This window comes from Erythrolamprus reginae, chromosome 3 (genome assembly GCF_031021105.1).
Source record: "Erythrolamprus reginae isolate rEryReg1 chromosome 3, rEryReg1.hap1, whole genome shotgun sequence".
Lineage (NCBI taxonomy): Eukaryota > Metazoa > Chordata > Lepidosauria > Squamata > Dipsadidae > Erythrolamprus > Erythrolamprus reginae.
The window spans coordinates 18,986,525-19,001,034 of NC_091952.1; the positions used below are offsets into that span (position 1 = coordinate 18,986,525).

General features: G+C 41.8%; 1 protein-coding gene across 1 annotated transcript in view; it reads left to right on the plus strand.

The window, feature by feature from the left end:
- The first annotated feature begins 2,972 nt into the window (after positions 1-2,972).
- The window catches only part of CTCFL (CCCTC-binding factor like), a 104,412-nt gene continuing 92,874 nt past the window's right edge, over positions 2,973-14,510 (plus strand). Inside the window, exons 1-2 of the mRNA XM_070744289.1 lie at positions 2,973-3,045; positions 5,773-5,906. Coding sequence (XP_070600390.1) covers positions 2,973-3,045; positions 5,773-5,906 — 207 coding nt within the window. The remainder of the gene's footprint in view (positions 3,046-5,772; positions 5,907-14,510) is intronic.

Sequence of the window (14,510 nt, forward strand, 5' to 3'; positions counted from 1 at the left end):
AGTCCTTGGCTTAAAAAAGTTCATTTAGTGGCATGTCGAAGTTAACAACGGCACTGAAAAAAGTGACTTAGGTCCGATTTTTTTATTTATGACCATTGTAGCATCCTCATGATCACATTATCAAAATTCAAATGCCTGACCACTCTCTCATATTTATGACAGTAGCAGTGTTTCAGGGTCATGTAACAAGCAAAGTCAACAGGAAAGCCAGATTCGCTTAATAACTATGTTATTAACTTTAATAACTGCAGTGATTCACTTTGCAACTGATGAGAAAGGTCATAAAATCAGGCAAAATTCACCTAACGAATGTCTCACTTAGCAACAAAAACTTTGGACTCAATTGGAGTTGCAAGTTGAGGACTACAGTGGTACCTCTACCTAAGAATGCCTCTACTTAAGAACTTTTCTAGATAAGAACCAAATGTTCAAGATTTTTTGGCCTCTTCTCAGGAACCATTTTCCACTTATAAACCCGAGTCTCTGAAACTGTAACCAGAAAATGCAAGGAGAAGCCTCTGTGGGGCCTCTCTAGGAATCTCCTGGGAGGAAACAGGGCTGGAAAAGGCGGTGAGAAGCCTCCATGGGGCCTCTCTAGGAATCTCCTGGGAGGAAACAGGGCCTCCACCCTCCCTGTTGTTTCCCCAATCACACACACATTATTTGCTTTTACATTGATTCCTATGGGAATAATTGCTTCTTCTTACAAACGTTTCTACTTAACCTGGTCACAGAACGAATTAAGTTTGTAAGTAGAGGTACCACTGTACTTATATATCACACCATACATTAATCTTTTAAGCATTTCACTCCTTTCTCCTTGAGGATATTTTCGCAATCATTCATCTGTAACCTTTTCAATTCTTCAAGTATTCTTGCTGAAAATATATTTGATCTGCAGTTTGAACATCATTCATTCTCTCTATAGAACAAACTCCTTCAACATATGTATTACTATATTGATCATTCAGTCGAGATTCATTTAGCATCCATTCATTTTTACCTTGTTCATTATCTTACTATACACACTTGTTACATACTCCATTTCCACCCCATTAAGCCTGTTTTTATGTTTCTCCTTGATGTACTCAACCATCAATTCTATATCATACATTGGACAGAACTTTAAAACACAATCGTATTTGTTTTTTTCAGCATTCATTCCTGGTAGACCACAAGGCATTCCATTCTCTTTCTATAGGCCAGAGGTCTTCAAACTTGGCAACTTTTAAGACTTGTGGGCATCAACTCCCAGAATTCTCCAGCGCAAGTAGTATGGTACGCAAGTACTATTATTTATTATTATTATTATTTATTAGATTTGTATGCCGCACCTCTCCGTAGACTCGGGGCGGCTCACAACAGCAATAAAACAATTCATGACAAATCTAATAATTTAAAAACATTTTTTAAAAACCTGTTATTAAGCAGACATACACACAGATATACCATACATAAATTGTATAGGCCCGGGGGAAATATATCTCAATTCCCCTGTGCCTGGCGGCAAAGATGGGTTTTAAGGAGTTTACAAAAGGCAAGGAGGGTGGGGGAAGTTCTAATCTCTGGGGGGAGCTGGTTCCAGAGAGTCGGGGCTGCTCTTCCCCTAGGACCCACCAAACGACATAGTAGACGGGACCCGGAGAAAGCCAACTCTGTGGGACCTAATGGGTCGCTGGGATTCGTGCAGCAGAAGGCAGTCCTTGAGATATTCTGGTCCGATGCCATGAAGGGCTTTATAGGTCATAACCAACACTTTGAATTGTGACCAGAAATTGATCGGCAACCAATGCAGACTGTGGAGTTTTGGTGTAACATGGGCATACCTGGGGATGACCATGATTGCTCTCGCAGCTGCATTCTGCATGATCTGAAGTTTCCAAACACTTTTCAAAGGTAGCCCCATGTAGAGAGCATTACAGTAATTGAATCTCAAGGTGATGAGGGCATGAGTGATTGTGAGCAGTGAGTCCCGGTCCAGATAGGGCCGCAACTGGTGCACCAGGCAAACCTGGGCAAGCGTCCCCCTCGTCACAGCTGAAAGATGTTTCTCTAATTTGAGCTGTGGATCGAGGAGGACGCCCAAGTTGCAGACCCTCTCTGAGGGGGTCAGTAATTCCCCTCCATGGTTATGGACGGACAGATGGAATTGTCCTTGGGAGGCAGAACTCACAGCCACTCTGTCTTATCCGGGTTGAGTTTGAGTCTGTTGACACCCATCCAGACCCCAACACCCTCAAGGCACTGGCACATCACTTCCACTGCTTCGTTGACTGGACATGGGGTGGAGATGTACAACTGGGTATCATCTGCATACTGATGATACCTCACCCCATGCCTCTGGATGATCTCACCCAGCGGTTTCATGCAGATATTGAATAGCAGGGGGGAGAGGACCAACCCCTGAGGCACCCCACAAGGGAGTGACCTTGAGGTCAACCTCTGACTTCCCACTAACACTGACTGCAACCGACCAGAGAGGTAGGAGGAGAACCACTTAAGAACAGTGCCTCCCACTCCCAACCCCTCCAGCCGACGCAGAAGGATACCATGGTCGATGGTATCGAAAGCCGCTGAGAGGTCAAGAAGCACCAGGACAGAGGATAAACCCCTGTCCTGGGCCCACCAGAGATCATCCATCAACGCGACCAAAGCAGTTTCCATGCTGTAGCCAGGCCTGAATCCTGACTGTTGAGGGCCTAGATCATTGGCTTCTTCCAAGGACCATTGGAGTTGAAGCGCCACCATCTTCTCAACAACCTTCCCCATAAAGGTTGGAGACTGGCCGATAATTGTTAAGAATGACTGGGTCCAGGGAAGGCTTCTTGAGGAGGGGGTGCACAAGTGCCTCCTTGTAGGGATCCGGAAAGGACCCCCTCCCCAAAGAACTGTTGACAATCTCCTGGACCCAGCTCCATGTCACCTCTCTGCTGGCGGAGACCAGCCAGGAGGGACACGGATCCAGTAAGCAGATGGCGGAACTCGTAGCTCCAATGGCCTTGTCCACTTCATCAGGTGTCACCAGATCAAACTCTTCCCAGACAGGTGGACAAGTACGGGCCCTAGTCACCTCGACTGACTCATTGTCAGTCGACTCTGCTATCCAATTGGAGTCGAGGTCCGCCCGGATCTGAGCGATTTTATCAGTGAAAAACGTGTTAAAATCCTTGGCACTACTCTGTAAGGGCTCCCCAACTCCCCCCTGGTTAAGAAGGGAGCGGGTCACCCTAAACAGAGCGGCCGGGCGGGATTCCACTGATGCAATCAAGGCGGCATGATACACACATCTTGTCACCTTGAGCGCCACTTTGTAAGTCTTAATAAAAGCTCTTACAAGTGTTCGATCGGATTCAGACTTACTCTTGTGTTGCACATTTCACCATAAATTCACACAAATAATGCACATTAAGATTTCACAAATATTTGGTATAACACAATGTTTCTTGGCAACTTTACGATGTATGGATTTTAACTCCCAGAATCCCCTAGCCAGCATAGCATAATTCTGAGAATTACAATCCATAAATATAAATAAAACCTGGAAGAATACATTTGTCTGCTAACTTGAAGTTTTACTCTTAACCTGAGGTTTGAAACATGAATTTTTGATCCATATTCTGATCCATGAATCACTGCAAATCATTTAGGTTCCAAGCCAACAAGATGACACAATTTGCATATTAAAGTTAGGTTCCAAACAACATCACAACTAGAATTTTTACCTCTTTAAACCCCAGGAGTCACTGAGTGAGTTAGGCGGCTATATAAATTTCCTTAAATAAATAAACACTATATATATTTACCCTTAAGTACAATAAACAAGGAAGGATTTATTGCACATCTTACTATTAGTCCTTGGTCAATTTACTTAGCATTCCATTCTTTACTTTCATCACTTCAATTGTAACCAACTTGCAACTCTCAAAACATTCCGTAATTCAAGCTTATTTATGAGATAATGTGCTTTCTCTAAATCAACAGGAAGACAATAACCTTTTCTCCCCATATTCATAAATTTCTCAGTTATCTGTTGAACAAAAATCCGGTGTGTCTGGCATAAAGCCATAGTGTTATTTCAGATTTTATTTACATTTACTTATCAAATTTCTCCACTGTTATTTAACTTTGTTTATTATTTATTTACCTAATTTCCACACAGGTTTTTTCATTGTACCCTCTCATTCCCTTTGAATCAAATTCTGTCAGATTCCTGACCCATACATACTTAATATAAGTATGCTTTCTAAACTAAAGCCCTGTGAAGTGGTATATAAGTCTAAGTGTTACTGCTATCGCTACTGAATATTGATTACAGGATATTTACTACTATACTGATTAAATGTATAAAGAAATGCATTCCTAGATTGACCCAACGTGATCAGACAGGCTATATTCCACAGAAGAGGATATTAGACAATAAATTTATCATAAATGCATCAGAATATATCCAAACGAAAACAAAAAAGGCAGCAGCAATAATTTTAGATGCAGAAAAAACTTTTGACAACTTGGAATTGTTGTTTTTCCCCAGAGGTTCTAAATAAAATGAATCCCAGGGGAGGATTTAAAACTCGGGATAGAGGTTATGTATCAACAATAAAAAGCAAATGCTATAATGAATGGAACCTTTTCTACACATTTTCTCAATAAGCAAAGGAACAAGGCCTGGATATCTATCCTCTCTCCTTTACTATATGTAATTTCAAACTCCTAGCAAACATATTCTGAAAAGATAAACAAATAAGTGGGATTATATAGAGAATATAAAACGAAGCTTCAGCAGATGATAGGGTCAGTGAACCCTAGGTTAGTGAGAATTATTCTGTATGACTATATTCAATAAAAGATGTACAGTGGTACCTCTACTTAATTCATTCCGTGACCAGGTTCTTAAGTAGAAAAGTTTGTAAGAAGAAGCAATTTTTCCCATAGGAATCAATGTAAAAGCAAATAATGTGTGTGATTGGGGAAACCACAGGGAGGGTGGAGGTCCTTTTTTCCTCCCAGGAGATTCCTAGAGAGGACCCATGGAGGCTTCTCCCCACCTTTTCCGGCCCTGTTTCCTCCCAGGAGATTCATAGAGAGGCCCCACGGAGGCTTCTCCCTGCATTTCCCGGTTACAGTTTCAGAGGGTCAGATTTGTAAGTGGAAAATGGTTCTTGAGAAGAGGCAAAAAAATCTTGAACACCCGGTTCTTATCTAGAAAGGTTTGTAAGTAGAGGCATTCTTAGGTAGAGGTACCACTGTATACTAATTCCTTGTAGTTTTTCATTCGGTCTAGCTGTTTTTCACTTTGTGTTCTTTCTGTTGCCAAGCACAATTGCATCGTCACACTTCAAAACAAGTCACATTCAAAAAGTAAATCACACATAACATTTCTCAAGTTAATTTATTCTATTTATTACATTTTTATCACACTTTTATTCTTCTTAAAAATAACTCAAGGCAGCGAACACATTTCCTCTTATTTCCTCCTCTATCACAAAATCAGGATAATGTATTTCCTTTACACCTGATGCTGCTTTGTCTCATCTCTGCCACCTGCTATTTTAACTCCCTTTTTTTTAATGCTAATCCTATGCACAAAATTAACAGCATTTCTAAGTTGGTTTGAAAGGTTTGATGAGCCATTTCCCACCTTATTGGTTCCTGTGCCTAGGTAGATGTAAAACTAACAGCCCGCTATCACAACAAAATTTTCAGTATCCTAGGTAGATTTGGATTTAAATGTTTCAACTGAATACATTTTGAAATTCTGCTCCTCTTCTGCAGGGACCAAGGCACACAAGTGTAATGAATGTGATATGGCCTTTGTGACAGTGGGGGAACTTTCCCGCAACACGCGATATAAACATACTCTGGAGAAGCCCTTTAAATGCTCCATCTGTAACTACTGCAGCATAGAGGTAAGACAGATTGTTCTCTGCAGAACTGCTTTGCAAAATCCTCCCTTGACTAAGTAGAGAAAGATGAGGTTTCCTTTTAAAGAGTCACAGCCATTCATGCAGGGGTGAGAAGCAGGCAGGACGGGGTGGAACGCAGTTCCACCGGCGGAAATGAAGATGTGTGTGCCGCTCCAGCTGATCGGTGGCTGTCACTTCCTGGATTACTGGTCTCGGCTCAGCTCTCCTTTTTTTTCCCTGCTGCTGCTGCATCTTATTTTATTTTATTTATTAATCAGATTTGTATGCCTCCCCTCTCCGCAGACTCGGGGCGGCTCACAGCAACAATAGTACAATGTAAACAAATCTAATATTTAAGTTTAAGTTAATTTAAAACCCCAGTGTAAAAACCAATCATACATACTAGCATACCATACATAACTTTTATAAGCCTAGGGGGAGGGAAAGTATCAATTCCCCCATGCCTGATGACAGAGGTGGGTTTTAAGGAGCTTGCGAAAGGCAAGGAGGGTGGGGGCAACTCTGATATCTGGGGGGAGTTGGTTCCAAAGGGTCAGGGCCGCCACAGAGAAGGCTCTTCCCCTGGGTCCCACCAAACAACATTGTTTAGTTGATGGGATCCGGAGAAGGCCAACTCTGTGGGACCTAACTGGTTGCTGGGCTCCTTGCTTTTTTCCTCTTTCCTCCTTCCTGGCCTTGGATGAGCTTCCCTCTCTCCTGCCCAGCCTCACACAGCCACCTCCCACCTGAAGTACAAGCAGAAGTCGTGGATGGAAGCAGCACTGGCAGCATTTATGCTTCTGGCAGCACCCATTTGCCTAGCTATCCAGCCTGAGGTGGAGGGGGGCGACCCAGGAAGGAGAGGGCGGGAAACGCGAAATAAATTGTCACCCCATCAAGTGACACGTACAACTGACAAAGTTGTAAGTCGAGGATTTAACAATTCTCTTGAATGATGATGATCGTTCAAGCCACTCCCACCCAGTCACATGACCATTAAGCCACACCCACAAAATAAGCCACACCCACAGAGTGGCAGTAAAAAATTTGGCTGCCCATTACTGTGCATTTTTAGTTAGAAGCATAGTTGGTAGGGAATTTAAAAGTCAAAGTAAGAAAAATACACAACCGCATTTAACAACGCACATTGCAATTAGAAGGAGTGGGTGGATGGGACCTTTAGCCTGGCATGAAGCTGCAATGTGGTTGAGATCTAACCTAGAAGTGGCTAGGACTGTTGAGCACACTGTCTAGCTCCGCCCAACAATGACTGAATGATTTTATTCTTAGTAGTCTTAATTGTTTTTATATTCTTTTTATTGTTGTATGATGCCCAGAGTCTGGAAGGAGATGGGCGGCTTATAAATCAAATAAATAAATAAACAACAGGGTGTCCAGCAAACCTGAAAAACAGGGAAATCTGGGAATTATCAGGGAAATCGGCGGTTCGGGAAATATCAGAGATTTTGTGAAAAAAAATGCAATAAATCAGAGTGGGAAACAAATTGTATTAAAATATTTAAAAGTCAGGGAAGAATAATGTTTTTTTTAAAAAAAACAGATCGCACTGCCTGGCAGAGTCAAGCAAAAATGAGCATAACTGTAGCAGCAACTTGCTTCCTCAGCTACCCATATTTCTCCATGGCTTAGCCATTTAGTATGACATCATCTACAACCGTGCCTTAACTAGATCGCAAGTTACATGGAAATGTCAGGGAAATATCAGGGATGCTTTCCCCCTGGACACCCTGAAACTAACAAACTTCCTGATACTCAGAACAATTAATCGGTGAAATGGCTTTCCTTCAGAAGTTGTAGGTGCTCCATTACAAGAAGAGTTTGGACAGCCATTTGTTTAGAATGGTGTAGATCAGGGGTATCAAACTCATATCATCACAGCAGCATAACATGATGAATGGGGATTTCCCCCCCCCTCTCCGGTTTGCTAAACCAGGCATGGGCATGATCAGCACATGACGCATCCGGCCCATGACAGCCCTGGTGTAAGTTCTCCTGCTTAAATGGGATTGGGCTAGAACACTTTCAAGGTCCTTTCCTACCATATTTTTCTAAGTTCCTTAGCTAAACTTGGGTTTAAGATCTACTAAAGCACAGGAGCTGCAGCCCAATTTGGACAGAGCCATGCAAGTGGCGGGCAAGTGCACAACTCCATTTGCGTGATCGGCCTGTACATCTGCCCCTCAGACAGATGGAGCTACATGTGTGTGCTTGCCAACCACTCTCACAGGACCATTCCTTCTCTCCCTATCACTGCCGCCAGTCCCCAAGCCAGAAGGATATTGGGCACCACTTTATTTAATTATTTAAAAATAAATAAAAAATCATTTTAATTTTTGCCATTCACATTTCATTCTGTCCCTCCATTTACATCCTTTTTTAAATGATTCTATTCTACTATTTCTTTGAATGTTAGTGTAATTCTTGTCCCACAGTGAGTTGTCCTGTGATGAGTTGACTGTGGCAAGTTGGCCATGGTATTGTCATAGACCCATTGTGAGCCCCTTTTCCACTGGCTGACAGGTTGCTTATTCACAAAGTTTCTCCTGATGTCTAGCCTGAATTTCTTTCCTTCTGGGAAACGGTATGGTTCAAAGTCTTTCAGTCACCTGAAACATGGAGGGTGACCTCAAACAGGAACGGTGTACAGCCATCTCGGTTTTCATTCAGTGTTAGATTAAATCCTGTATTTGCTTGAAGATTGCTAATACGTCTTCTCTTACAGGCAATCTTCATTTATTTATTTATTTGGTTTTATTTATTTGTTTGTTTGTTTATTTGTTTGTTTTTATGCCACCCAACTCCTTTGAGACGCTTTAGAAACTGCCTTGTTTAGTAACCTTTTACAGTTGCAACAGTGATGAAAAAGTAACTTTCCTACCAATCCTTCCCTTTGCGATTTTTCCAAGTCTGTAAAGCAAAAGAAAGGTGAAGTAAAATCATAGGAACAGTTGCTATTCACTTAGTGAGCCCTTTCGTTTAATAATCAAGCTGTGGTTGCTAAATTGTCTTTTCTATAGGCTAAATATATTCATTCCGAGTCCTCGGAGAGGGGTGGCATACAAATCTAATAAATTGATAAATAAAGGAAAGATAAATAAATGATTTAGTTTTACTAGATAAATGGTCAAAGCAATGGAAACTGCAGTTTAATGTTTCCAAATGTAAAATAATGCACTTGGGGAAAAGGAATCCTCAATCTGAGTATTGCATTGGCAGTTCTGTGTTAGCAAAAACTTCAGAAGAGAAGGATTTAGGGGTAGTGATTTCTGACAGTCTCAAAATGGGTGAGCAGTGTGGTCGGGCAGTAGGAAAAGCAAGTAGGATGCTTGGCTGCATATGTATAACATATACGTTGGCTTCCTGTATAACAAGCAGGAAGAGGGAGATTGTGATCCCCTTATATAGAGTGCTGGTGAGACCACATTTGGAATACTGTGTTCAGTTCTGGAGACCTCACCTACAAAAAGATATTGACAAAATAGAACGGGTCCAAAGATGGGCTACAAGAATGGTGGAAGGTCTTAAGCATAAAACGTATTAGGAAACTCAATATGTATAGTCTGGAGGACAGAAGGAAAAGGGAGGACATGATCAAAACATTTAAATATGTTAAAGGGTTAAATAAGGTTCAGGAGGGAAGTGTTTTTAATAGGAAAGTGAACACAAGACCAAGGGGACACAATCTGAAGTTAGTTGGGGGAAAGATCAAAAGCAACGTGAAAAAATATTATTTTACTGAAAGAATAGTACATCCTTGGAACAAACTTCCAGCAGACATGGTTGGTAAATCCACAGTAACTGAATTTAAACATGCCTGGGATAAACATATATCCATCCTAAGATAAAATACAGGAAATAGTATAAGGGCAGACTAGATGGACCATGAGGTCTTTTTCTGCCGTCAGTCTTCTATGTTTCTATGTTTCTAAATTATTATTATTATTATTATTATTATTATTATTATTATTATTATTATTATTATTATTCAGATCTTCAACTGTTCCCTAAAGGAGTTTGCAGACTCTTCATCTTTATACCTTTCAAACTTGCTAAAATGTGTCCTTTTCTTAAACAGCGGTGCTAATTCTCTATATGGAATATGCCTTACGTGGAGGGGGGAAAGGCCCCTGTCAGATACTTTTTAAAGCAAGGACAACAAAATCCCAACAAAATACATTCTAGAAGTATTAAGCAAGTACGGGGTTTAATCTAATGCTGAATGAGAACCAAGATGGCCGCAGTGAATCCCTTTTCGAGGTCATCCTCCATATTTCAGATGGCAGGGAGATTTGAGAAGAGCCATTGAGGCTCATCTTAATACCTGCATTTCATTCTTGCTCCTGGTAAATAGATTTTGTATCACGTTCAGAAATCTGTTTGCCTTGACGGTTGAAAGAAAGACAAGAAGCTTAAACCCCTTTCAACTCTTGTGAAAACAGTGGCTTGTTTCTAATCAGCGTTAAAATATTCTTCTGGATGTTCTGTGGATGAAGCAGGAGCCCTTAGCATTGATTTAAAAAAAAAAAAACTAATGAGAAGTCAGCCAAGGGAGAGCAGATTGCAGAGGTCTTTAAACAATATTTTCTTTCTCTTTTATTTCATTTTTGGAAACAGCACATAAACCTGGAGAAGCAATATTAAATAAAAGGGGTGTAATATAAAAGGATGTAAGGATCTGTGTTGTGTATATCTGTGGTCTGTCTTTGCTGCATATACTCACAAAATCGCCAATTGCTCATATACCAATTGCTTGATTTTTAAGGAACTCGAGTTTTAGATTAGTTAGTTTTAACTTTAAAATTGGATTTAGGATATTTTTATTGCTTTTTTTATATGTTATAAGCCGGCCTGAGTCTTCGGAGAGGGAAAGCATATAAATTCAAGGAAGGAAGGAAGGAAGGAAGGAAGGAAGGAAGGAAGGAAGGAAGGAAGGAAGGAAGGAAGGAAGGAAGGAAGGAATTTGCATAGTTAGCCATAGTTTATAGGTTTTGCTTGATTTTCTTTCTTCATAACTGTTCTGTCGGGCTCTCTGGTAGACTCCTCCCAAAAGTTCACAGGTACAAATTTCAGACACACACACATGTTTGAAAATTCAAAACAATGTTCTTTATAATGAAAATTGACTTAAACTAAGCCCTCTTTCGGTATAGCAAAGAACACTCATCTCCAAACAAACTGGTAATTTGTACAAGTCCCTTATCAGTTCTGTGATACTTAGCTTGCAGCTGTGAGGCACTTCACAGTCCTTCTTATTTCACAAAGTGAAACATACTTTGCTCTGGTTTAGTTTCAAAGCGGGGGAAAATCAGCACACAAAAAGTCAAAGTCAGTAAAGCAGTCACGAAACACAACAATCAGATAATCCTCCACAATGGCCAAACCCACAGGCTGCTATTTATAGCAGCCTCACTAATTACCACAGCCCCACCCAACCACAGGTGGCCTCATTTTCTTTGATAATAATCTCTCAGTTGTTCCTGCCTATGCATCGCTCTCCGCATGTGTGGCTGTATCATTAACTCTTGTTCTGAATCCAAGGAGGAGCTAGATAATTGATCTCCTTCTGAGCTGTCTGCCCCACTCTCCTCCTCCCTGTCACTCATGTCTTCTTGGTCAGAGGAGCCTTCATCATCAGATTCCACCAGGGGCAAAACAGGCCTGCAGCATGTGGATGTCTCCCCCACATCCACAGTCCTTGGGGCAGGAGCTGGGCCAGAGCTAACCACAACAATAACTCTCTGTAATACTAAGACGCTGAGCTTATCGATTGAAAGATCAGCAGTTCAGCGGTTCGAATCCCTAGCTCTGTGTAATGGAGTGAGCTCCTGTTACTTGACCCAACTTCTGCCAACCTAGCAGTTCACAAGCATGTAAAAAATACAAGTAGATAACTAGGGATCACTTTGGTGGGAAGGTAACACCATTCCATGCACCTTTGGCGCTGGCTCTTTGGCTTTGAAACAGAGATGAGCACCACCCTCTAGAGTTGGGAATGACTTGCACATATGTTCAAGGGGAACCTTTACCTTTAATATGCCATTTATACACAACTTACTCTAGTGTGCATCATTTGGTATGTAGTTTTCGCAAACTAGAAATAGTTTGGTCTGCAACTTACTTGAATGGATATGTAACTTTCAGCCAAGAAAGATGTCTTCCACCCCCATGTTCAATAAAGGGTGTCCTCATCTTACAACAGTTCATTTAGGGATCATTTAAAGTTACAATCATTGAAAGAAGGATTTCAATGTCTGCTTAGTTATGAAAGATGAGCTATACTAATTTGGTTAAGATAGAATAAAGTGTATAAATAAATTGTAACTAGTTTTGATATTTTACTTTCTAACATCAATATAATGTACTAGCAACAATTAATAATAGGTTTGTATAGTAGAATGAATATGAAAGTATATAAGCTAAAGATATGGAGGACTGCAAAGATCTAGAAAGATATAACATAAGAATGATTTAGTAAAGAGAGAACAAGGTTATCTCTCTTGTTTTTAATGTAATTTCTTTGTGTGGCTCCTTTCTTTTTATTTTGTTGTATCCATGTATATTTTTGAATGTAATATAATGTATAGTTGTAATTTAATCTATTTTCTAATTTAAAAAATTATTTAAAAAAATAATTAATAATTGTATAATTAGATTAGATTAAATTTATTGGATTTATATGCCGCCCCTCTCCGCAAACTCAGGACGGCTCACAACAATAATAAAAAACAGTACATAATAACAAATCCAATGCCCACCAATCTAATTACAATTTAAAATTAGTAATGTCATAAAACAATCCCAATATATATAAAAAACAGGCACACAGTCAATCAATCAACAAAACAACATGGGCAAGGGGGAGGTGTTTTAGTTCCCCCATGCCTGACGGCAGAGGTGGGTCTTAAGGAGTTTACGAAAGGCAGGGAGGGTGGGGGCAATCCTAATCTCAGGGGGGAGCTGGTTCCAGAGGGTCAGGGGCCCCACAGAGAAGGCTCTTCCCCTGGGTCCCGCCAGACGACATTGTTTAGTCGACGGGACCGGAAGAAGGCCGACTCTGTGGGACCTAACCGGTCACTGGGATTCGTGCGGCAGGAGGCAGTCCCGAAGATATTCTGGTCCGGTGCCATGAAGGACTTTATAGATCATAACCAACACTTTGAATTGTGACAGGAAACTGATCAGCAACCAATGCAGACTGCGGAGTGTTGGAATAATATGGGCATACTTAGAGAAGCCCATAATTGCTCTCGCAGCTGCATTCTGCACGATCTAATATATATATGTTTTTTTGCTGAATTTGAAAATTAAGGGAGACTAGGATAGATCTATTTTGGCCTTATTTTGGCCTCATCAGCTAGCCATACCCACTGGGACTTGAACCTGCAACCTTTGCCTTGCAAGGCAGAGAATTATCCTCTAGGCCAGTGTTTCCCAACGTTTTTTGAGCCGCGGCACATTATTCACATTTAGAAAATCCTGGGGAACATTGAGCGGGGGGGGGCGCTAAAAAAAAGTTTGGACAAAAAAAATCTCTCTCTTCCTCCCTTTCGCTCTCTTTCTCTCTCTCCCTCTTTCTCTCTCTCCCTTCCTTCCTCTTTCTTTCCCCCTCTCTCTCCATCTCTTTGTTTCTCCCTTCCTTCCTCTCTTTTTTGCCCTCCTTCTCTCTCCCTCCTTCCCTCCCTCTATGTCTTTTCCTCATCCTCCTTCCCCCTCTTTCTCCCTCTCTTTCTCTCTCTCCCTCTCTTGCTATCTTTCTCTCCCCCCTCTCCCTCTCTTGCTATCTCTTGCTATCTCTTTCTCTCCCCCCCTCCCTCTCTCTTTCTCTCCCCCCTCCCTCTCTCTTTCTCTCCCCCCTCCCTCTCTCTTTCTCTCTCTCTCTCTTGCTATCTCTTTCTCTCCCCCCTCTCTCCCTCTCTTGCTATCTCTTTCTCTCCCCCCTCTCCCTCTCCCTCTCTCTTTCTCTCCTTCTCCCTCTCTCTCTCCCCCTCTTGCTATCTCTTTCTCTCCCCCCTCTTTCCCTCTCTCTTTCTCCCTCTCCCTCTCTTGCTATCTCTTTCTCTCCCCCCTCTCTCCCTCTCTCTTTCTCTCCCTCCCTCTCTTGCTATCTCTTTCTCTCCCCCTCTCTCCCTCTCTCTTTCTCTCTCTCCCTCTCTTGCTATCTCTTTCTCTCCCCTCTCTCTCCCTCTCTTTCTCTCTCTCCCTCTCTTGCTATCTCTCTCTCTTTCTTTCCCCCTCTCTCTCCATCTCTGTTTCTCCCTTCCTTCCTCTCTTTTTTGCCCTCCTTCTCTCTCCCTCCTTCCCTCCCTCTATGTCTTTCCCTCACCCTCCTTCCCCCTCTTTCTCCCTCTCTTTCTCTCTCTCCCTCTCTTGCTATCTTTCTCTCCCCCCTCTCCCTCTCTTGCTATCTCTTGCTATCTCTTTCTCTCCCCCCCTCCCTCTCTCTTTCTCTCCCCCTCCCTCTCTCTTTCTCTTTCTCCCTCTCTTGCTATCTCTTTCTCTCTCTCTTCCCACTCTCTCCCTCTCTCTTTCTCTCTCTCCCTCTCTTGCTATCTCTTTCTCTCCCCCCTCTCTCCCTCTCTTGCTATC